The sequence below is a fragment of the Gymnogyps californianus genome, chromosome Z (genome assembly GCF_018139145.2).
Source record: "Gymnogyps californianus isolate 813 chromosome Z, ASM1813914v2, whole genome shotgun sequence".
In the NCBI taxonomy this organism is placed as follows: Eukaryota; Metazoa; Chordata; class Aves; order Accipitriformes; family Cathartidae; genus Gymnogyps; species Gymnogyps californianus.
In genome coordinates this window covers 59,178,061-59,203,603 of record NC_059500.1, presented here as the reverse complement: position 1 = coordinate 59,203,603, position 25,543 = coordinate 59,178,061, and the positions used below count along the sequence as shown (strand labels likewise).

The 25,543-nt window shown below is 38.2% G+C and overlaps 1 protein-coding gene across 1 annotated transcript in view; it reads left to right on the top strand.

The window, feature by feature from the left end:
* Positions 1–25,543, top strand: part of ARSB (arylsulfatase B) — a 70,020-nt gene that overhangs the window by 32,933 nt on the left and 11,544 nt on the right. Inside the window, exons 5-6 of the mRNA XM_050913608.1 lie at positions 395–638; positions 9,314–9,384. Coding sequence (XP_050769565.1) covers positions 395–638; positions 9,314–9,384 — 315 coding nt within the window. The remainder of the gene's footprint in view (positions 1–394; positions 639–9,313; positions 9,385–25,543) is intronic.

The window sequence follows — 25,543 nt, the reverse complement described above, 5'->3', positions numbered from 1 at the left end:
GCAACTCTTCTTTTGATCTGTAAAGTAGTTGGAACTAGAATTTTAAAGTCTTTGATTCTGGAAGCTTTGGATGTCTGATGATATTTAGAATCAATGTCAGAGGTTGCTCTTAACAAAGTCTTTATAAGTAATTGGCGTGTAGTACGGTATCATTTCTGCCTAGCAATAACTTTTCATTGTAGTAATTTGAAAGACTCTGGCAAGAATTAACATATGTTTATTACATGCTCTGAACATGTGACATGTTGTGTGAACACTTAACAGTACTATGCAAGTACTTGCATGACATGCCTATACTGTGAAAATATTTTTTCAAATGGATGAATGAATGTTGTGGGGAGGATTGTTCTGTTTCTTTTTTACCAATAGTTCCTTTTAATTACTTGTTTCCCAGATAATGGAGGACAAACTTTGGCAGGTGGGAATAACTGGCCGCTGAGAGGAAGAAAATGGACCCTCTGGGAAGGTGGAGTGAGAGGAGTAGGCTTTGTTGCAAGTCCTTTGCTGAAACAAAAAGGTGTAGAAAGTCATGAACTCATCCATATCTCTGACTGGCTGCCAACGCTGGTGCACCTTGCTGGAGGACATACCAATGGCACTAAGCCTTTGGATGGCTTTGATGTTTGGAAAGCTATCAGGTAACTTGCATGTCAAATCATTGAGTCAGCATTCTGGTATGAGAAGAATTTATTCAGTGCAGAGAACAGAGCTGGAACTGGAGGGGAAATATTATGTGTTCCTTTCCCTAAATAAAGGGAAGGTAAAAGTGCAGTTAACTTTGCTATCCATGAGAGAATTATCCGGGTTGCAAATTAATCCTGGTCACAAATGCAGAACCTCCATACAGCTTTAACTTGGTATGTTGAATTTGTCAGTGTGGACACAACAATGCACAAACATGGTATACTTTTTCAAGAATGCTCTGTGATCCAGAAGTACATTGACTGATTTTGCACAGCATGGAGTACAAGTTAGTAAATTTTATGGTCCCAGCCCTGCTCTCTACAGAGCCCAGTTGGGTGTCTCTGCAGTATGCATCTGGAATTGGACATGTGGGAAATCTATGCAGACATTAAACTCAGGTAGCATGGATTCCACTTTGATAGTTTGTCAGCTCAGTACAGGACCTGTCAGGATGGCTCAAAGTGTAACCATTTGAATAGGTCCGTATCATGCTCTCCAGTGTCTCAGAAAGCCTGTGAGGTTGAGTACAAAAGTAGACCTGACTTGGTTCCTGAGAGGTCGTGATCTTGTACCTGATTTAAGCAAGCTGGAGCACTCAGGAGCACAGTGCAGACATGCTTAGAAGGCTGGAAAAAAGAGGCAGCTTAGCTGCAGTTGGGCTGACACTGAGACCAAGCTAATGACTTTTACTGGGCTCTGTCTGACTCTGTGCACCTCTGATGCTGTCTGGATTAACTGGGATATCCCAAACCCCATTAGTTCAGATAATGGAGAGTCTTCTGTGTATTAAAAGGAAAATTAGTTCAATCCCATACATTTTTCCTCTGGAAAAGAATAATAAAAATGGTATCACAAATGCTGGATACTGAGGGCTCTGGGCACATCTGAATATGTGCTTATTACTGGAGCGTTGGGCTCAGCAGAGTAAGTAGAATAGAATTTAAAAGAATAAATGAAATAGGCATTAACTGGTAAAGGTGATTTTTTCACTGGAACAAACTATCGAAACTCTGCTGTTGCCCTTTGCGATATCTTCAATCAAGACATATTCAGTCAGTTCTTCATCTTTCAAAGCTTTTCTTTTATTCTAATGTTCTTTTATTCTACTAAAATGGATTACGAAGTCCTTAAAACCTGAGTTTCTGCAGAATTTTAAACTTCTGTGACCAACCCTTAGTTTTGCAAAAATTGCGTAGTGACATTGGTTTAAATGCCTCTTCTGTGCTGCATGTAATGTATTCATTGATGGGGCTAAATCCTATTGTCTGTCTTCTTGGAAGTTGTATTTATTTTAGTAGGCCTTTGAATATGGTTTTAATTCGCATAAGAATCATTTAGGATGGGAAGTTCAATATTGCTAAAGCAGAATAAAAGGACTAGCAATTCTATTTCCTACATGCCATTCATTTGAGAATTAGTGTTTTGTTTCTTTTGATAGTCTTTGTTCTGTTTTTATAGCAGTCAGACAATATTATATTATGTGTGTTACAACCTTTTGTCCCCTTGTCAGGGTTCCCACCCCAGCTTCCAGGAGAAATGTAGCTATTTATGTAGCAATTCCTGAATTTTCTGCAATTTTCTACATAGTGCATTACGATAAACACTGATTTTTTGTATCTTAGCATCCTACACTGTGAATTACAGGAGTTAGTTCCTAAGCAAGTGTGAGCAGGAGTGGTGTTTGGGTTAGGGATTGAGATGAGAAATTGAGAGTTAGAGCAGGCAGAGTTGAACCCATCTACCCATCCCTGGTTAGCCCTATATAGACCTTGAAGTAAAAAACAAAAACAAAAAACCAAACCCAACCCCCCCCCCCCCCCCAAACCAAACCCCGTCTCTTGAGTTCAGAATTGTTTTGTTTGTACCTTTAGTAGGATTACCTGTTTTGAAACTGCTAAGCTTGATTTCTGTCTTAGTGCTGCCTCTGTTTCTGAGGAGCTATGGTAGTTTTCTGTACTAGCTGGAGTCTGCAGAGAGCTCATGGCCTTGTGCCCAGGTGTACTGTATGGCTCTCTTCCAAGTGGAAGAAGATAAGGATGTGTATAATTGAGGCCAGGGACCATTAACTGCCAGGAAGGAATGGAGACTCCTGACCAGCCAGAGAAAGTAAATTGTTTTACATGCCAGTGTTACTGTAGGAAAACTTAGCATTAACAAGATCCTGGGGTACTCCTAAACCATAGACTTTTCTTCCAGCTACCAGCAGAATTCCTGCCTACTTCAGGTTCAGTTTTAACCAGGTATTCTTTGTCGTGGACTGATCTTCTTAGATCAGGTTACTTCAGCAGGAAAATTATATGTGGGCAAGGACAGGTACAGCTGTGCATCCTCTGCATGCTCCTGGCACTTGAATCTTGTCTCTTTGTGGAGGGACTGAATGCAATGTTTACTGGCACTGCTAGGGAATAGGTGACCTCCAAAACTTTTAGTTATGCCAACTGGAGGGCCTCTGTCTGGAGAGGGAAAAAGTCAATTTTTGTGAATTGTTAGGCTGCTCTTTGGCTGACCTTGCAGCCAAAATGTCAAATTTCATATGATTTTCCCATGTAATCAGGAGAAATGAGTGTGTTAAATTTCATGATCATAACTCAAAAGGTCACTTGAATATTGGATAGCAAACAATGAAGGCACATGCCCTTTTAGTGACATCTGATGGAAAGTTCAAATACGTTGCTTTTCTTGGACCAGATGGCTCACAATGAGTGAAATTATAATTTGCTAAGATTCTACCTCATTTGAAAAAAGGAAATTAATAGCCAATGACCATGTTACATCTGTATTTTTTTCAGTCCAGTCTAATACAAATAGCTGCATATGCTTCTTGTGATTTTTTTTTTTTTTGTTGACTTTAAACCTGAGCCTACTGTTTCATATGTGTGTAATCAAAAGGAGAAAGTTTATAAATTTGGAACCTTCATTTAGATATTGAAAAGAATATATGGGACAATGCAGATACTCTCAGAAGTCACAAAAATATTGGATCCATTCCAGTATCTGTCCGATATCTGTCTACAAATGACCAGTATTTAAAGGATGTGTTCTTAATATGATATTTATGTAATAAATACAAATAATATAATTCTGAAAATAACTACATATAAATATATAAATTTTAATATAGATCCTGATATAAATAATATGGAAATTAGATACAAATTTTGAAATCCTAAGTATCAATTCCAAAATTTTAGACCAAAATGAACTTTCTGTCCTGATTTTAAGATGATTGGTAGTCCAAATTAGGAATTGCATTAACATGACACTGATTAATATTAAGTTCTTGTAAATAGAAGTGCTGAAAACCACACGTGTATCCGTCTGTTCATTTCATGCCTCCTCTACTTAATTTTGACTTGAAGAACCAGAAGAAAGTTAATGATTAGGAGCAAATGGCATGAAAAGATAAAGTTCAGGAGCGCATGTTTCTTGTGGACAAAAATATCTTCTTTTGCATTCTTTTTAGCTAGCTATACTTTAAGTTTCTTTCATACGATGCATGAAACTGAGGAAACACAATGTTCTTGTTCTCATTGTTTGAACTTCCTTTCTTAGGTAAAAATTTACATGCTACTTAAAAGCTCCTTGACAGGGACTTTGAATGCAAAAGCTTGTCTGCTCTTTCCAAATTGATCTGCTGACCTAGTAGTGTAGGAAATACTGTTGCAACACTGTATCAGTGAGAGACCTAATAGAAAAGGAATGTGATTTTATTTAAAATAGAAACTGAAATAAAGCAGGTTTTACTTGCCCTCTCACAGGCTGACACTGTCACTCACCAAAAGGTGTGTGTCTAAGAAGTCTGCCAGGCAGCAGGGCAGGGTTTTTCAAGCTATCCATCTGGCAGCCAGGCACCACGATGCTTGTGACCAGATGTTAGGCCCAGATCTGTTGCGATGGTGCAGAGGTCCAGGGACACCAGCTATGAAGTCCTTCTAACATCTTCTGTGTTCTTATTAGGTTGGTAACCATGCACAGGTTCTGGTTATGCCTTTTTGTGCCCTTTTGGTGCTGCTTCGCTGTCCTGTCCCACCTCTGTGAGTCACCAGGTGCCATCACTGTTTTGTGTCCAGATGTCCCTGTCCTGTGAAACTCGCCTAGATGTGTTGGGGTCTTGCTGACCTGCTAATCTTGATGTCGTTAACACAGGCTGTTATGAGAGCCCTTTCCCTGCTGTGCGTTCATGCTGTTGTCTCCACATGCAGATCTTCCCTGTCTTTCTCCGTTCATACCAATCTTGGCCTTTCTGCTGCAGTTTTCTACAGTAAAAGATAGTAGGCCAACAAAAAAATGTTTGTGTGCAAAGTTTTGTTGCAGCGTATCTTTAAACCAGTAGTTCCTAAACTTTATTTTCCTCCAAGTACCTTTGGAATGAAATTTAACTTTCCCTTTAATGTCTCTAACTTGTTTGCAGAAGTAACTTAGGATAGTATCACTCTACCAACCCATTTTTGGATATCCATCACACCATTCCAATCTCAGATATAAACCTTCTGCATAAATCATAGTAGACTGCACTTTTCTAATACCTTAGATTACCATAGGTAACACTACAATATAGCTGGAACCTCTAAAACCATGTACATACTAGAAATTATTTCTGAAAATACAGTGATAACATCACTAATATATTTTACAAAAATAGTAATTGAGAATACCAAGAACAATTAATAGAAAACAATACTAAAATGCAACTAGTCAAGGAATCTAAACTGTACTGCATGTTTCCAAGCAAGTATTTCAAAAGGCACTTGCATTTCCAAGAAACATGTGTTCTCCAGATGCTTGTTACTCTATTGAAATTGAGACACTAGGCAAAATAATTTTCCGTATGTAGAAATTTGCCCTGGTTGATACATTGTTTTGATATATTTTGGTTTTCAGTACTGAATATCTAGTATGTCTGTGCTCAGAGAAAGGATTTTATTTTGCATTAACAGAAAAATGGAAAACCAAATGGTAGAGCACATGAAGCAGTATGATAGGCACTGAGACATTGTCGTGGTTTAACCCCAGCCAGCAACTCAGCACCACGCAGCCGTTTCCCCTCCCCCTCCCAGTGGGGTGAGGAGGAGGAAAGGAAAAAACAAAAAGTAAAACTCGTGGGTTGAGATAAGAACAGTTTAATAACTAAACTAAAATATAATACTGACAATAATAATAATGAAATATAATAATAATAATAGTAATGAAAAGGAATATAACAAAAAAAGGAAGGGGGGGGGGGGGGGGGGGGGGGGGGGGGGGGAAACAGTGATGCACAATGCAATTGCTCACCACCCGCTGACCGATGCCCAGTTAGTTCCCGAGCGGCGATCCGCGCCTCCCAGCCAACTCCCCCCTGTTTATATACTGGGCATGACGTTCCATGGTATGGAATCCCCCTTTGGCTAGTTCAGGATAAAATGCAGTCAAAATAACCAATATTTCTTCATTGCTTGTTAGCAAGCGTAGGCTTTCAAGTTTTACTCATACATTTTGCAGGGCAAGTTTCATTTTTATATTTTTGTAAAGTTGGAAATACCGGAATTGATTGGATGAAGTAGATGAAGCAAGATCAACTTGAATTCTTGTGTACCAAATGGTTACATTCATTTTAGGAATTAAACACCTGTTTGAAAAAAATTTTCATTGTTGTAGTATAAATTAATGCTGAAGAAAGAGCAATCTGAAGCTGAGAGTAATGTTTATTTCCAACATATCTGAAATACAATTATTTTAGGAAAGCATGTACAGATATGACCCAGAGAAATACAATATATGGCAAGGTTATAAAGGCTCAGATTTTGCTGAGTGACACTGAGGATGTTTTTGTGCAAGATAAACATATTTACCCTGAAAAACCTTGGATTCCTTCCCAAGGACACCTTCTGCCTATTTAACAACAACAACAGTGAAAGATCGCATGTAGATGTTTGTTCACGTTCACTAAGGAGTAATAGATCTTTCTGTATGTTTTAAAAACTTTGCAAAGCAGGAGATAGAGTAACGTTCTCAGCATAAACTAGCTGATTCTCATACCACCTCTGAAGTTAGTCCATATGCTTTCATCAAGATGTTCTTACATAGGGGACTTTCTTGGAAAACAGTACCTTTTAACTGCTTAATTAAATAGTCAGTCAGACATAGTAGAATAATAACCAGACAAACGAAAAAGTTCCTTATTTTTAGGGAGAGGAGCAATGTATTGGAATATTGGAGTCTCAAAATAAGTATTCTAAAATTAGAGCATTGTAAGATATGGTTACACTGGAAGCTACTAAAATACAAAGGGAGGATTCCCTAGAGAATCTTATTGCTTTCTTACTCTAGCTCTGTTGGCTAGACTATATTCCTGGTGCAAAATATCCTTGGCAGAAACATCTGCCAAGGTGAATCTGTTCTTGAGGCTGTGTCTTTTGAGGGGACTGAGGTCAGCACAGAGCTCCATAAATGGGAAGGAGGACGGAGGTTAGGCACAGGGAAAGGGAACTCTGCTACAAGGGTAAATTCTCCTCTTCTTGTCCCCAGAACATTGTTTCTGTCTTCCTGATGTCCTTTTCTGTCAGCCAGCCTCTTTCTTCAATGTACAATGCCATCTTCTTTTCTCTGGCTATTGTTTTGTGAATAATATATGCTGGTTATAAACCTCCATGTTGTGTGCAACAGAATTACTGGAATAACACCCAAACTGAACAAGCAGTTCAGTACCGGTTGATAGTGCTACAGAGCTTAATGCAGTAATGCCATAAGCTTCAGGGAGTATATCTCATGATTATATATAAATCACATTTCCAAGTTACTAATGCCAATATTCTATCCCAGAAAAAAATGGATTCAATAAAAATGACAACTGCAGCATGAAAAACTTAAATTAATGCAAGTGTAATCTTTATATTTTGTGTTCTACCAGCTGTGCAATAACCTTCATAGCCATGTTTAGTGTACAGTATCCACCCTCCAGATTAAAAGCCGTAAAGGAAATTATCTTTAATGATATGATAGTAATACTAGTCTGCTCGAACAGCATGAATATCCTTGGTTCTGACTTTCTACCTACCATGGTACTGTAAGAATATTGGATGTATAAACAGGAGAAGCACATAAGAGTAAGTTACTTCTTTCTTCTGTATTTGACCTTGGTGGAAGATACTAGATTACCTGGCATAACTCTGGTGTTTGCTTTCTTTTAAAAGGATTCTGAAAAATGTATATGCAGCTCAGAGACTGCAAAATAAGAATATCTCCCTAAGCAGTTACTGCAGAGTCATTCACATGCTGTAAATTCGCATCCTAGTTTAACTTGTGCTAACTGGTTCATGTTACCGTTGCCTATGAACAGATGGCAAAAGGCACACTTGACCACAGCTGTAAATGGAGCACCTAGAGACAGTAACAGTCTATTAAATCTAAGATAAAATTTGGTTAAATAAGACCAGGCATTCCTTAGTTAAGAGTGACTACTATAGATATTAGGGTGCGGAGGGGGGAGTTAACCTTTCACACACATTTTGGGAAAAACATTTTTGTGGCAGTTTTTATACGCTGAATTACTAACACTGTAGGTTAATTATGGTACTTCCTCTGTATTAATTGCAAGGCTGTATTATCTGAACACATTTAATCTTTCATCCAATCCTGTTGTTAATTTTGTACTTATTCAATATGTGTAGCATTCAGAAATGGTTTTAGAAATGGAACAGAACAATATTCATTTTAATTAGTTGTTACTGAAAATTTTAAATTACAGGTAAATATTGTTTAATTACATATTTTATTTATTAAAATAACAGTCATTTTTGAAGTTTCCACTAAGTTTTATATCACCTGATCTTTTTACTCTTAATGTCAAGTGGTTTAGGGGCCCTGGTTGAATTTTTGAGTCTTAAATGAAGCTCCTTAACAAAAAGAAAACAATTTAAGTTATTTGGAAGTTTCTAAAAAGATATGTTTAGGTTCACTGTCAAATAATAAAGTAATGTTGTGTCATGATGTAGCCAAGGTTCTTTCTAATTCTGTCTTCCTGCTCACGTTGCCCTGTATAAGGAGTAAATTTCTTTTACTCAGTTTTTTAGGACTAGGATTTACTTAACTCAGAAAGTCTATGGGTAAGTCCAGAGGCTCATTCCACGCCATCCTTAGGTAGCCAATGGCTAGAAAAAGAGACATGATTTCCACCCCCCCCAAGAAGGTTCAGAGTATCTAAATAATCCTTGTGACCTCAATTACAAATGGAAGGTGGGTTTTCTGAGGGGTACCTAATGCCTCTAGTGTTTTTTGAGGCACCCAACCAAAACGCTTTCAGCACTCATTCAGGTATGCAGAGAGCATAGCAACTGCCATGCCAGCTTACACTGCGAAATTTGATTTTTAAAGTTGATTATAGTAAAACCCTGCTTTGGTAGGGCCAATTCTGTACTCTGTAAACTTATGAATAATCCCAGTAAACACCAGTGAAGTCAGGGAAGACTGACAGGGGCAAAAGCTGTTGCTGCTAGGCTGGAAAAGAGCATTCAGATTAAAGTTGATAGCAATTAGTTTATGGTTATGAGCTCATTCTGTATTAGGAAGACAAAAAGCCTTAAAATAAAACATGTGGAATCCTAATGAACTGTAGAAAGAAATTAACATTTCCTTTTGAAATCTCTCCTAGTGAAGGAAGACCTTCCCCCAGAGTGGAACTGCTGCATAACATAGACCCCATGTTTGTGGATGACTTCCCATGTGAGTATGCTACGGATCGTTCAAGACTTATTAAACATACAGTTTATCTTCTGAGCACTCTTTGTTTTCCTTAAGTGAAGTACTTCCTTCTAGGTGAAACAAAATAGAGTAGGATGCCTTCTGCTTTTAAGTAAATAGCTTTAAAATACAGAAACATCATCCCCCAGGTGCTGTAAGTACTTACTGAATCATGACCAACGTGAGCTTCCTGTTTCAGAGAGCTCTGAAGCACTGCTGAGTAATGAATAAAGTACTTTGGGACATGGAACTGTTGAGGAACAGCCATGTGCCTGAGATGCACAGGGAGGCACACTGCCAAAAAACCCTACCAAACCCTGTCTTCAGTGCTCCAGGTAGCTCCCAATGAACTGCTCACCCTAACGCATCTTGATAGATCTATATAGTATGACCTTGCAAATGGAAAACTTGAGTTTGTGAGAAGCTGAGAAGTTCCAAGCCTTGTGATTGCTTTTGTTCCATAATCACATGGGTTGGATCTTTAATGCCATAATCACATGAATTGGAGCTTAAATTTGCCAATTCTATAGCTCTTTAAGCACCATCTGGTTTATGATTCAACATTATTAGTTTGCTAAGGACTACAAACTTTTCAAGCAGAGATTTTTTTCATACAGAACATTGGAACAGGTCCTTTCCAGTGTTTTTATAGCATTTCTGTATTTCATTAAATAAAGAATTAAGTCCAGGCAGAGGAAAAGTAGTGCAGTGGGGACAGTGATCTCTTGCCTGCAAGACAGATACACGTTGTGCTGTAGTAACTGGATGGAAAGGGGTAAAGTGGCCTTTTGCAATGCACATCTGGTTCTGTGATGCTTTTCTCAGAAGGAGCAACATCGTGCCTATCTAGAGCTGGCTGGACAGCACTGCCTGCAGATAATTCCTACATCCTGACGGAATTAAGGTGTGGCTACTCCAATTGCCCTTCAAAGGATGCTCAGTGAGTCGTAGCATTCCTGTACGATGTTATGCCCTGATGTGGTACTCTCAGGCATACTTCAGAGACCATCTTTTCCTTGTGGGAACTGCCGTGATTGAGCTCAGCAGAGGTGTTTGAGTAGACAAATTCCTGGTGTAAATAGAAGGGGGATGAGCAGAGGAGGTTTTCAGGAGCCTAAGCTCAGGAAATACTTCCCCGGATTGCTTCCATGATGCCGTACTCTGATAATATTTTACTGTTTGCTACATATAGCATGTCCTTACTTTTTGTGTGCATTGCGTGAGAAGTGGGCAGGGAGTGGGGTAGGTGGACAGAAGCTGTAGTAAGTGGAACTTTTATGCTGGATGAGATGTGACTTTTAAGCATCATGAACAGAGGAAGGGGTATGCGTGCCTGTAAATTTACAATGTTTTTATGTACCTTTCAAAACTGGAGTCATTAAAACCAAAAACGTAACTCTTCACCCACATGTCCTCATGCACCATATAGGGTTTCCCTGTCTCTTCTCAGCAAAGGCTTATAATTTTGGCAAGTTACTTTGAGCCACCTATTGCACTTTCTCCCTTAATAGCACTTTTGGTCAGGAACAGGTAGAGTTGACCTCCAAATTAGCATACCTTACATTTTTCCTAGTTTTGATTTTACGATACCATTCTTAAAGGATTTGAGAGTAAGTAGTTGTATTTCTGATAGGTTTGACAAGATGTATCACTGTTATGCATGACAAAATATACCTTAAACTGTGCTTTTTAAGATCACTGTTCGTTTAATTAACGTACTGTTTCTAATGCAACAGAGCATGTTAATTTATAGTCCACTGTTGGAGACAAGAAATCCAGCTTTCTTTGTACTTCATCTATTGTCATGATGTGCTCAATTTCTTATAAGTTAACTGGAAGTGGGAATGGTTTTGTGCTTTGCAGGATGAGTCATTGTATTATTTATGATTCTGTTTTTGACCCAGCTAGTGAAATTATGCTTTGTCATATAAGGATTAAAATTTCTGTTTAGCAATCTGAGTTATTAGGAGTAACTGTAAATGTATGTAACTCAGCTGATTTCTACTTAGTGTCTGTTTTTCATTTGTGCAAACTGAGTAATAAGTTTAGAATTAAGATCCAGATAAATGGTGTTGGTGTCTCTATTATGGATAGATTAGGGAGACACAAAGCTTGGAATACATAAGTACTTTCATATTTTCAGCAATCATGGTTCTCTTCATGTTTAAAAAAAAAAAAAGGCATCTTAAAATAAACTGCCCATACAATCTTCCTGTCACCAAGGTGATAAACTGTGTGTCACTCTGGAGTCTTGCTCTTTCCTTAACTGTTTATTGTTTCCTTGTCCTAACTGTTTTGAGATCAGAGTGGTCTCTTACCTACAGTGCTAAAATATATGTATGTATGTTTTGCTGGGTTCTTTCTCCCCTCTTATGTAGTCTTTGGCCTTCTTTATGCCCATCTTGCCCTTGTCCTAGTCCACTTAAATAATGACATCATGTAAATCATCTTGTGTCTGATGAAGTATTCATGTTATTCTAATACTTTCTTTTTTTGTAGAAATTGAATTAGAAAGTAAAATAATGACTGTAATATATAGATTAGCCAAATCTTTGGGTTTGCAGAGTACTGTGGAAGAGTAAAGAGGAAATTAAATCTCAAGACACTGTTAAACATAACCAAAAAAACTTTTAGGATGTTGTGGATAATCACACGAGTTCTGATCATAATATTATTAAGGAAGACACTGTACTGTTGTAGTTGTGCACACATAGGGCACTGTTATTGTTGTACTTGCACTCAGTGCAGGTTCAGTGGTCCTGAACTCTTGAGTGCTTTTGCATATAACATATACATTCTTTCAGCGTAATGTTTTTATTTAATGGATGCATTTGTCTTCATCTCTATCTGAATAAACTGATACTATATATTTTTAGTAGCATGAATGATGGGATGTCTCATGTAATTCATTGATTTTTTTTGACTGAAATAGGAAAACTGAGCTTTGTTCTGTTCGGATTTTTTACACCAAAATAAGCATTCCTTCAGGGAAGAATTTGTGCGAAAGACGTTAATTAATTTAGTGTCAACTCAACTGTTACAGCCAAGTATTCAACAGAATGTTAAGTTAAAGGTAGGAATGCTATCTTGATTGCAGAGCTAACTAAATCTTTGCTGCTGTGGTCTATTAGAACTGACTTTGACCTGCATGTTTACCACTCGTAGGCTAACGTCATACAACTTTTCAAGTTCTCAGACTGAGTGCTGCTTTCTAACCTCTGGGCATCAGCCAGGGTTACTCCAGCAGATCTGATTAATCTACTGGTCAGCATCTACTTACCTTTTTTCAGGAGCTCGTGTCCAGTGGTAGACACTATAGCCCCACAGAAGTCTTGTATCCAAGTACTGTACTTCTCTCCTATTGTTAACACTAAACAGCATAAGAGGGAAAACACACTAAACTACTTTGCCTGCAGTTTCATTTTACAAAAAAATGCTGACAGGTCTTATTTCACTGACTCTTTCAAGTAATCGTCTTCTGTCTCAGAGGGCAGACTTTCTTTATTCAAATATAAACCTTTCCACTGGTCTGAAACATATTGCAGTGTTTTAGACTGTAATTCCTCATTTTTCATCTTCAGTGCTAATAAAGAGGTTCCTGTCCCTGACCACAGACTTTGCCTGCAGGCTCCCTCTGACCTGTGGCAGCCCAGTGGAGTGGTCAGGGTTAAAACCAATCGTTTCTCTCAGTGAACTGATCTGGTTTGCAATGCAGACCTACAACAGTTGTGGTGGTGTAATGGAGGAGGTGGTGGAGTGAAAAACTAGAGTGGGATCTCCAAAAACTAGGATGAGGCGGGAGGTGGGTTGCAGTCTTTGTAGCAAAGCCAGTCTGGTGGTGAGCTATTGCCAACATGGCCAGCCTGTCCTCTCCCTTTCTCCCATTCTTTCCTCCTTCCCTTGTGTTGGATCTGGAAATCACATGGCGACAAGATGAGTCTTCCGCCAGATCAGCCTTCAGACTATTCTGGGTGGCGGGGGGAAAGAGAAAGGTTTCTACCACATCAGCCAGCTGAACCAACTTGCCCTGTAGCTGTATGACTGGGAGCAGGGGCGGGGTGGGGATGGGTGGCAGGGAGCGGGGTGGGGGGGTGTAATGTGTGGTTGGTGGCAGATGGAGGGACTGGCCGCAGGACCTGGCAGCTAGGATCAGCTCTGGCCGCTGGGGAACCTCAGTCAGAGGCAGTAATTTCACGGAGTTTAAGCTAGTGTAGGTTGCTGCTGCTACCAAAGAGGAAATCCTGCCTCCCACAGTGCCTCACCACTGCCCCCCTCTCTTGCGGGTCACCAAAACCACTCACAGAGCCAGGTCAGGGTATTGGTTCAGATTGTAAGAACCTTTTTTTTTTTTTGGATATATGTTGGATCCTCTCTTGCGGGTCACCAAAACCACTCACAGAGCCAGGTCAGGATATTGGTTCAGATTGTAATAACCTTTTTTTTTGGATATATGTTGGATAGCCAAGCGCTCATTTTGGCACAAAGGATGGGACTAGAAGGAATTTCGGGGGGCAGGTGAGACTGATTCTGTTGGCTCTGAAAGTAAACTCTGAGGTTTCCGTTTCATAATACGTGATGAAGTGATCCAGCAGGTTTCTGCTGGGGATGTGCTTCGCTTCATCCCCTCCCTATTCCCAGCTGCATGCTCCTGATGCTTATTTTGCATCCATTCTGGCACTCCTCAGATACCTCCATGGACCGATCCAACTTGCTAGCCTGGTTTTCCTCTGTCAGGTAGGTTGAATCTGCTCATTGAAGGGGCTGATGGGTGCCAGAGGCAGCGCAAGACGGGGGTGAGGAGGGCTGTGTGGTTGGAAGTGGGGAGGCAGAGGGAGAGCCAACCCTCCTAGCGCTGTCTGGCTGCTCCTGGAGCCAGAGCCCCAGGGGGAAGGAGTGGGGAACCACACCTTCTGGTTGGACCTCGCTGTGTTAAACCAGTCTGGTGAGCTCTGCAGATGGAGCTGGACCCAGGCTCCTCAGAGGTGGTTGCTTCTCCCTCTCCTTGCTAAAAGCCATTGCTTGTGTCTTTCTGGTTGTTTCTTCATCACCCTGTTGATTATTTTCAAAAGTGATGAATATATGTCTCAATTGCTGGGTCTCAGTGTAGATTTGTAATTTGTTGGAGAGTTTGCACTTACGTAAAAGCAGGACATTGGTATGAAAGATCTACTGTCTTCCAGATTTGGGTCTGAAACATTCACTTTTTCTGTTAGTTTTAAGAGTTTGGTAGTAAAATAGGAAAATGAAAAACAGCTAAAATTATGTTGAAACAGAGTATCATTTTCTCTGTAATGTATAGGCTAAGAAAGTGCAAATAAAATGCATGAAGTAACTTAAAAGTTGCATAAATCAAAATTCTGATTTACATGCGTTGGAAGGCAAAAGAAACAAAACTGTTTTGCCCCATTTTTGTGAATTTGTCTTTAAAAAAAAAAAAAAGACGAGTTGGTGGTTTGGCAGCTGTGCGGGTGACGTCAGCTCTTCCATTGTGAAAGATCTGCTTTCTTTTAGACAGCCTTATGGCATTTCGTCAAGTTTTGGTGATTCAGCTGAATTAAAAACCAACTGGATTTAAGTCTAAATTCCCCTAACTGCTAAACCTAACATATTTCTGACCACACAGTCATTGCTAGATGGCCTGTCTTGAAGCAGTATTGAAACTTTATATCCCACAGAAGGCAATTTTGAGAATCAGGACTAAATGACATGGTGAAAGGAAATGTACCCTTTAATTCAGAGTTGTTAATCAGACTCTATCAGTACACACTGTATTATTTTTTAATCTGACTTGCTAAATTTATTAATGAATTTAGTGAATTTCACAAAATCTTGTAGACTACATGTGTAGCATCACTTTCTCTTCAAAAAGAATTTTAATTTCTTTAAACTAGAAAGATGTATTCAAAATAAATATGTTGTTGGGTGGGGCTGTTTCAGGCTGAAAAAACTTTTACCTTCATTTAAAATTCCAGACTTAACCATAAACTAAAACTTCAAAGGCATAAAAAAATTGTAGGCTACTAATTGTAGTCAATTTATTTTGAAGATATCTATTCACAGAGGCAGACATCCAAGACAGAGAACTTGTAAAAACATTTTGTGATTTTTCTCCAAACTTTTATTTGCCTTGAGCAAAATGAATCAAACTTTACATTGCTCTCCTTGACATTTGAAAAAAGGCATTACCTCATATATTGCGGTATTAATTGCCAAAATAAATGATTGCTTATAAGGGGCTACATCTGCTATACGCAGAATTAACATATGATATATTACAATAGAGAAACCATTTGAGTTCTGGGACTGATGTATCATTCATGGGCATTAAAACTGCATTATAATGGCTGTAGCATTATATATTATATCCATACATACACCAAAATGATTCATCTTGATTAAGGAATAGACACTCTAGGTTCCTTTAGGCCCCATTTATTACTTATTTTGCCCAGGTGAAAGATGATTCCTGAGACTTTTCAGGCCAGAAGTGATTTCTTCCCCAGTTTTATTACTGATGATCTAGCTGGTTTAGAATTATTTAAAAAAAAAAAAAAGTGAAAAAACAATCCCTGGTAATGGAGTTATTCGGTAGCAGCAGAAGATGTAGGTGTGCATGGATCAGTGAGCTGTGTGGGCTTTGAATAGGATAAATATACTCCATGTCTGTGCCAGGCTGAGACCCAGAATCCACTCTCAGAGTCAAAAATGTGCAGAAAAGCAACCAGTATGGTTAGCTGACTGAGCTTACGTAGTGACAGCTGGGAGAATGGTCAAGAATGGGGAAAAAGACAGATACATTCTTTGCTTCTCCGAATTTCCATTTCTCTGCAAAATTATACATACACATGCTGACCATCTGGATTCTGTCATCTTGTCATTACAAGAAAATCATAAATTGCAATGACTCCCTGTAAGTTTATAAGGCAGGAGTTGCCAACATGTGACCCTGGAGCCGTGTGTGGCCCTCAACCTTCATGTGGTGCTTTTCATGCTGATCTGGCAGTTTGGGGCAGAGCTTAGCTCCACTCCCTAATGGGAGACCACTGTTCCAGTCAGCTCTGCTGCCATTCACATCAGAGATAAGTGGTGTTTTTCTTTTAGCTGTCAGCTATATGAAGTTTCTGTGGTGTAGCTCTTGCTATCGGGAAGTTTGGCCTATGGTCGTTGCCTTGGCTATTAGCCCACCTGCATCTCAGTGTGAACCATCCATCACTGCAGTATTCAATACTAAGTGTATGGGGTTTGCACGTTTGGTGAGCCTCATAAATACTAATCCCCATGTTTCCTTTGGGATGTAGATAATCTCTTTGAGAATTTAGAAATACTATGTCACTTGATAAAACTTCTAATGCCAGTATCATGACTGGAATTCAGAAATCCCTTGGTACTGCTTCTTTTTTATGCTTCATTATATCCTGTACCTATTTGAACATAACACTAACATTTTATATTTTTATGCATGTCTTGACATAAATGTTAGATTACATTTTTCAAATGAAATATCTCTGAGCTGGAAACCTGTAAAGTTTTAATTGTGCACAAGATGTTCAAGTCAGGTTATACACTGCTCAGTTCTCTTTACCTTGAACACCGCTACCTTACAGTGATGCAAGTGGGGCTTGGGTGTTTCACATATAAGGCCATCTCAACATGACCTTTGATATGTTCAATAATTCATAAATACTATTCCATTCAGTTCAAATCTGTTTCCTGGAAAAAATAAGAGTTTGATTTTTTTTCTTATTTTTCCATCAAAAGTGGAAGTTGAGCATTTCCTTTTACTGTCTTTCATTTTGTGATGTTTGACCTTGTAGGCTGTATTAATAAATTTGCTCTTATTTAGAATAACTTTGATTTTTTTATTCTGTAATTGTATAAGAATGTAATAATCTGGATAAATGCTTTGCCCTGTTGATGTTCACAGGGATTTTTTTGCTGCCATGAGTAATTCTGGATTTTACTCAATTGTTTGTGTGGTGTGTTTTTTTGTAAAGATATAATCTGTTGTAAAAATCAAGGTGAATACTTTGAAACAAGAACAAGAGTATTTTCATATGCTTACTCTTGTTGAAATTAAGAAGAGTATGCATTTTGAAAGGTAAGAGACTGAGCATAATATTCTAGTATAAATCTTTCCTTTGGAATCAAACATTACTGTAAGAAAACTGAAATTAGAAGGGATAATAGTGGATCTATATGTTCACAGTGTTCAACTAAGTGAATTAAGATAGGTGAGCTTCGTTGGGTGAGTTTGTCTACAGCACAGCCCAATGCCTTGTCAACATGACGGTAGGAAGTTATAGTGTCTTGGGGCTCATATGTTTCTTCAAGATCAGTATTCTATTCATTCTTCCAAGGTTAAGGTCACGGCTATTCCTCAAATGTTTTTATTTTAATAAAGTAACAGAAAGACTCGGAGTTTTGTAGAAAATTCATTATTACCATAAAGCAGCAAAAGGTCACAAAATGTCTTTCCTCAGTGAAGTAGCAAAACCCTTTATTTCTTCAGTAATTCATTGTCACAGTATAGGCTGGAAGAGCCCTTGACATTTCCAGAGTTTCCTTGTTGAAGTGAAAAAATTGCTCTATACATCACAGTTCAAAAAAAGAGAAATCAGTTAAAAGTACATATATGCAAGGGCCTTGCTAGCCCACAGAGCCATCCGCATTTCAAAGTGACTATGGCAAGCTTGTCCTTCCTTCTGGCACGTTTTCATGGACTCTCATGTTAATTAAGGCATCAGACCTACAAACACATGTGCAACTTCAAAAATGTACCTTAAGTGAGGATGAGCAAAGACAAAGGTTATACAGATGTAACTGAAATGGAAAAATCATCACTTTTGAAGGGCTACTACTGACTATTAAGCTATCATTTAGAAACACTGTAGAATTTTTTATTTATTTTATTCATTATAAGCATGAAGGAAAAACTGTTGGTTTAAAAGACTGAGAAGAAAAGCAAAAATGAATTGACTTTATCTGTGTAAGGAGGTAAAAGTGTAGATGGAAGAAGGTGCATCATGTGACTTTGAGCCTTTTCAAAAAATATACAACATTTTCTCTCCGGTAGGGAGAAGAGTTGGCTGTCTTCTGTAGTACAGACCATCAGTTACAACAGCAGTCCGTAGCACTGCAGTAGGCCTAGAAATAACGATGAAGAACTTGTTCGACTGTCATATTGATGGTGTGTGTTTGTTATTATGAAGAGGGAAAAATGCTACTTAATTAGACAGCGCTATTCAAAGCTACCTTGTAACTGTCAGCTTTGATTTCTATGAGATTTTTTGTCTTTGGTGCTTCCTAAGAAGGCAAAGGTCTAAGAAGCACTAAATAACCTACTCATTATAGGTTTGTTAAAGTACAACAAGCAATGTCTATGCAAAAACAGTCTGTTTGCAAACAAGATACTCATATACACTTTCCTTAAAACAGTCTAAATAATCTGTTTGGGCTCAGAGTGTTGTTTCTCTATTAAAGTCAGACACTGAAACTTTGATATTTAACTTTTCCCATAGTAGAAGAATTTTTTTTTTCTATATTTCCCTGTAGATCTTCTCTCAGAAAGACTAAATTTGCAATGGACGTAAAACAGCTACAAATCTAATAGAGCAAGTGTTGATCAAGACTTTAAAATATATGTATTTTCTGAGACACGCAGTAAGCTCTAAATTTTGGCTTTATTGTGGATGATGGTGACTGTGAGTGTTATGGTAAGTATCCATAACGTTTTCTCCTGCCTGTTTCTCCATCTCTTCCCATTTCTCCATCTCTTCCCAAAATTCCAGTCATGGAAGTAGGAGTTAATTCAGAGAAAATACAATGAAGTTTCTTCAAATCATATATCCCAAGAAAGAATAGGCTAGACATTTATAGACATCCATTATCCATTATAATCAGGAAGCTTTAAAAATTTCCTGCATTTTGTGGAAGATATCTCTAATTTCATTTTGACAATTCATTGGCTGAGATTTACTGAAGTTCAGCGGTTATCAATAAAGACCTTAAGACAATTTGCAGAGGATTGAACCAATCCTGGTGAAATCGGCACTTCTAGCCAGAACTGATTATACCCCAGTTGACTGTCTTGTGTGCACTGGATCCCAGAGCTGAATCAGTTGCAGGAGGAACACGAGTTGCATTCCTGCCAAGATAACAATATGCACTTTGCCAGAGCAATAGGGAGAATTTCTTAAAACTCCTCGTGGAGTTTGCTTTGTCTTGTGCATTTCTCAATGAAAACTAAGCAACAGGTTGCTTCACAGAATCAAGTCTAGCAAAAGGTAATTTTTGTCATGAAGTCTCCATTGTGTAAAATGCTAAAAATAAAGTTCTAGTACAGCACCATCTACAAAATTTCTAATGCATCTACGTGAAACACAAGGCAAAATTTTCTGTTTATGGGCAAGAGATAGTTTTGCCTGGGGACTCCTCATCTACTTGCATCTAAGACTTTTTATGGTTCTGTGCTATAGGGGAGAGAAATACTCCCTCTTCCCCTCCAATTCTGTTTATAAATGTATGGAGAACAGCCATCTGTTTCCATACTGTTGACAAACAAATGAGGCATTTTAAAAGACCTTATGTTTATAAATAGAAGATATATAAGGTCTCAGTGTGTCTCCTAATTGTAAAAAATTAACTATGCCTTTTGTTCTTTTGCTTTTTTATTTCTCAATAAAATTTGCTTTGAAAATGGAGTCTTACTCTTATCTTGCAGGTGAGTAGTTGATTCATCTGACTGGTTTAAGATTTTAGGGACTGTACGAATTATATTACTATGTTAGAGACAGTCATGATTTTCAGAGTGTTTGGAAGAGGCTCGATTTAACATTCATCAGTGGAAATGAAAAATGTAGTACTTTCACTGCTCTCAATGCTATAACCACTGTGGTCTAGTGTATATATTAAAAGCTTGAACCATGTTCAAAATATTATTTCCTGATATTTAGGAGGAAAAAAATCTCATGTTAAAGTAAAGCATGTTGGTGCTTAATCCAAAAACATAAAGCAAAGAAATTAAAATAGAATGGAAATCCAGTGTCATTTCTGACCCAGTCCATAGATTCGTGCTACTTTTATTATGTGTGCAGCTAAACAATGTGAAGAATACAGCTTTCCAAGTGCTAAAATGGCCTTCACTAGAAACAGTGTATGCTGAAAGGTATTTCTATGTTCTTATGTTCCCACATTAAACTTCCTGCCACCTTCTGTCTGTTCTCCCCAGATCCAGGTACTTCTGAACTGGGAAACACTGAAAGAAATCTGAATTTTTTTTTCACATACCATTCTGTTTTTTATGGTGTAATGTAGAGTCCCTAATTTGGATGTATTTGTAGACTGCCTGCAAATCAAACTATAGACCAGCCTGCTTGCAGATTAAAACCACCCTGTGCCTACAGCATGGATGCTAGAAAAACACATAGATCATTGAATTAAAATTTAGAAGATAGTAAAAAGTTAAGAATCTGTTCCAGATGGTGTACCCACTAAATCTGCTTACTTTCTTATATAAATTCAAAGTTTTATTTACAAATTTGTTATGAGTGGAAACTGAAATTACCCAAGCCCATCCAGATATCCCATCACCAAGTTAAAGACTTATTTTCTGTGTTGTCATTCAAAATATTTGTATGTATTATATGATGTGAAATGGAAAATATGGAGAAAACCTCCATCCTAGACTTCCATACAGTCTGTTGGGGAGAAATCTCTCCTGAAAGATGGGAGATCACGGTTCAAAACTCTTTGAATCAGGGTAATTCAGGGCATGAATGTGTGTCCTCAAAGCCCAGAAGCGTATCCCCAGTGTTGGGCTACATTTTTTGGAAGGGGGAGAAAACCTCTCATTTTGTCAGGTACATCGTGATGTGAGTTTAACCCTTAGTTTTCAGTTTAATTTTCTTTTTATTAAAAATATATGGAAGTTAAACATTTAATTGATCTGAGCCTTTTCTTTATTTCCAGTTTACTGAAAATTAAATAAGTTTAGTGGACAAACAATGATTTATATAGCATAGAGTTGGCTAGGGCTTTCGGTGTGACCTGAGAATTTCCTCCTTCAGGGAGGAAACTATTGGACAGTTGGAAAAATGCCATTGGAGGGAAGTTCAGAAGATGTGGTTGTGGGAAGCAGCATTGACCACAAAGAAAAGTTATAGGATGGCTTCCTGAGTTTTACTGCAGTGAAGTTATGGTTCATTTCTTGACTTTGTGTTTCCCTTTCCGGCTGCATGCTCCAGTAAAGAATCAAGTGTTTAGGTGCCTGTTACCTGAAGTCTGCCTTTATTCTGCTGTTTCAGTGCTGCAGGGAAGATCAAGCGGTATGTTTAAGTAAACAGTTTCTAGATCTTAACTTCCGAGCTTAGTGACATGGATTTTGCAGCAGGGAAAATGACTTTGGAATTTGGTTTTCTCTGCTCATCCATAAGCCTCCATTTTTGGTAACGTTCATAGGATTGTGTGCTGTTACTGATTTATTTATTTTTTTAATTTTCTTAAGATTTTTCTTCTGAGAATTGGTAAATTGTATTGGCACTTTTGTTTTGTTTTGATTTCAGAATCACTTTAATTTGGGGATAATTTGGGGAGGCGGTTAAAATGTATGTGTTGTTGCCAGAAATGGTTGTTGTGAATACAAATGAGGAAGCCTTTCATATAAAGGTTTCGTGGAAAACACACTGTGTCTACTGAATTGTATGGATAAAGGGGAATTTAGCTTCATTTGTTTGATTAAGAGAAGTTGGTAGGGTGTAAATTCGTTGTTTGTTACTACTGATGCTTAACCAGTCTGAACCAGAGCCCACTGGAATTAATGGAAAGGTTCCCATTTTTTTCAGTGTGGGTTTTTTCACGCCCTAACAGATCTCGCGCTGTTCCACAGTTGAGCATTAGTAAGGGACAGTGAGCCTGCCAATCATGCAGGTTTTGTGTGTATTCATGTGGTGAGATTTCTAGGAGGTTGAAGACTGCTTTCATGAGGGTAATTTTTATGTGGGGTTCCATAATATTTAAGAAAGTCTGTGACTTTTTACCTACAGCTTCTGCTATTGTAGCACAAAAACAGGCTAAGGTGGTTCAAAGGAGTCTGCAGTGTCTATTGATAGAAAAGTAATCACCTGTGATTTTTTAATTGCTTGGGTTTTCTTTCTTTTCTATTTAATGGGCATCATGTAAGTAAATGTTTTAAATCCTGATAATAGAGTCAAATGATTTACATTAGAACAGAAGCTGTGACGTGCAAAACCTTTGATTTATTTTAATGGAAGCAGTAGGAGAATGATACCATTACCATTTTTCTGACAATATGTTGAAGTTGGTGAATACAATTGGGATTTCTTGGATGATTAAAATAGTATGTTGATTTTAAAGACGATAATGAACATACTAGAAAATACTCTCTTTCTGTTTGGGTTTCATATATAAGTGGGTTTTGGTTCACCAGTCCCAGACTTCTGTCTGGGGATCTCCTCTGTGGTTTTTATAGACTACTAATCAGATCACAAGAGGCAGGGAGGCATATTCATCGCCTTACTATGAAAATAATACTGGTTACTGTTTGTTGCTTTTAAGTTCTAGTGGAAGTAGCTTGAGTGGTTTTTTCCCAGTGTTTGGTTCAACTTTTAAGCAGAATTCTACTCTGTGACATACAGAGTTGTTCACTCCTCTCCAATAAAAACATTTTCACAAAGTAAAGAAACTTTTTTTGAATCACTCATAATGATTTAGAGTATAATCTCAGCAGAATTAAAAAAAAAAAAAAAATCTAATTTATCCCCTTGAGACTTGTCATTGCCAAGTGACACTACCTGTTGAAAGCCTGTCTTCCTGGAGTGACAGTCTTAAGTGAGTTGACAATCCATATGCACAAGATTGAATTATTTTAAATGCAGTATCTTTTTTTGGACACATGCGTAAGTGCCACTTCATTCCCTAAAGCTGCCTTACTGCAAGCACTAGTTTCTGCAGTTCAGTAGTTTCTTGCCTTCTGGCTATGTGATACAAGCTTGTTATGGCTGTGTTCCTTGCTCTGAGGGCATAACTGACAGAATCCCGTGATGGGTGCCTCTTGTCACACCTATAGCTCTGTATGTGTCTCTCCAGCCTCCGTTAGCAGAGATATGTCTGAAAACATGAGCACTCCCAATGGTCCTCCCAAGGCTCTTTGCAAACAAGCAGGACTTTGTTGCAATGCTGTCTTAGGGACAGTTGTGGCTTATGTGGTGCCTACTGACAAAATGAAATCTCTTTTGTTGCATGGGGGTAAGGACGGCAGGGGACCAGCAGCTCAGAGAGGTGTTTTAGCTGTTCTGATAGCGACCAGCTGAGATGCTATTAAAAGAAGATTTTACAGAGCAATAGAATAACATGGAGGTTTTCCACAAAACATCTTTGGTGACTGAAAAAAAATGGCATGTAATTGAATTTGACGATGTAGCCAAGATTATATTTGTTCAGAGAATGTAGTCTAGTCCCGTTGGAACATGACTGTTACTGGCAAAAGTAAATGACAAATTTCCTGGGTAAAGAATTTATGTCTCATCCAGTGTTTCAGCATGTTTGAGTTTTTCTCACTGTGGGTATGTGTGCTGTGTAGTAGTGCCGTTCTGCATTGTAGATCATGTCTAGTCAGGTCAGGTAGAGACTGTAGCTGCACTGAATATACTAACAACTACCAGGATGATGTGGTTTCACTCAAGATACTTCATGAGGTCTGAGTAGTAAGCACTCAAACTATTTGGCCTGTGTGTTACAGTGATATGTCCCCTGTCAATTAAAACAATAAGGTTTTGATTATTTGATTGCATTTGGCTTAACATCACACAAGATGGGAAGAACCTTCCTTTGGTCATGCAGGGGATGGAAACAGCCTGGTCCCTGGAGTTCCATAGAACATATGAATTCAATTAAGCAGAATGTACATCTAGCAGAGGATTTTAATTTACGAGGGATTGCACGTCACCCAACTTTGTAACTGCTTTCTGAACCCTTTCAATTTTACTGTATTCTTTTTGAAATTGGAAGACCAGAACTACAGTTTTCCAGTTGCATGGAGCTTTTTGCTTTGTTCACGAGTCCTTTTCTAATAATTGACCAGTGCTGATGTAATTCCGAAAAAACATCAGCTCAATCTGTCATGATCCCAAGGTTTCACTCTTGGACAATTATGGGTGACACACAGGCCATCATTTTATATGTGAATTTAGGATTGTTATTTCACACATGCATCACTTTACCTGTATCTATGTTAAATATCATTGCCTATTTTAATGCCTACTCACCCAGTCTCATAAGGGCCTTCTGTTGTTCTTTACAGTCAGCTTTAAATAACTTATCATCACCCACAGACTTTGTAATCTCACTGTTCAGTCCCTTTTCCAGGTCATTTGGAATATGTTCAACAGTATGGGTCCCAGCACAAATTCCTTTAGGAATCCAATGGTGGCCTCTCCAATGTGAAATCAAAACTTTTTTTGTTTCCCATTTTATTAGATACTTTTCTGTCCATGTGAGTATCTTTGGTTGCTTAGTTTCTTGGCCTAGATGGCCATGTGGTACGAGAAGTAAACTTTTGTTCTATGTGGATCCTGTTAATGTACTATTTAAATATTGGAGTGGAGTAACCAAATAAGTGATGGGGGTGTTGCATAGCCAGACAAAATTTATACTGAAATAGAAGTCTTGAGAACTACAGAGATAATTTTTAGTTACTAAGCGAATATCTAGGGAATCCTTTTGTGAGGTATACATTGTAAACTGCAAGGTATCAAACTATTTAGACATCCAGGTAGTGTAATATGCACACACACTTGTGTTACAGGAAATGTTGGTGATATTCCTGCTTTGGCTGAAAGTTCTTAGATGTACTTTACACCTGCAAAGCAGTAGCACCTGTTTATTATTTGCTTCAGATGTGTTTGTAATTTGCACTGGAAAGAGTATGAGCCATCTAAAATCTTAATTTACCCTGGGTTTTGTGGCTTTCCTTAATGCATGCTTTTCAGTCTTTTCCATCAAGCAGGTTGCAATTAAGCTTGGAGCTTTTTGTGATTACATTTTCCCTGTCATATGGCTGAATCTGCTGCTACATCATATTATCATAAATAAAAGTTTAACTACAGAGAATGCTGATATTTTTCAC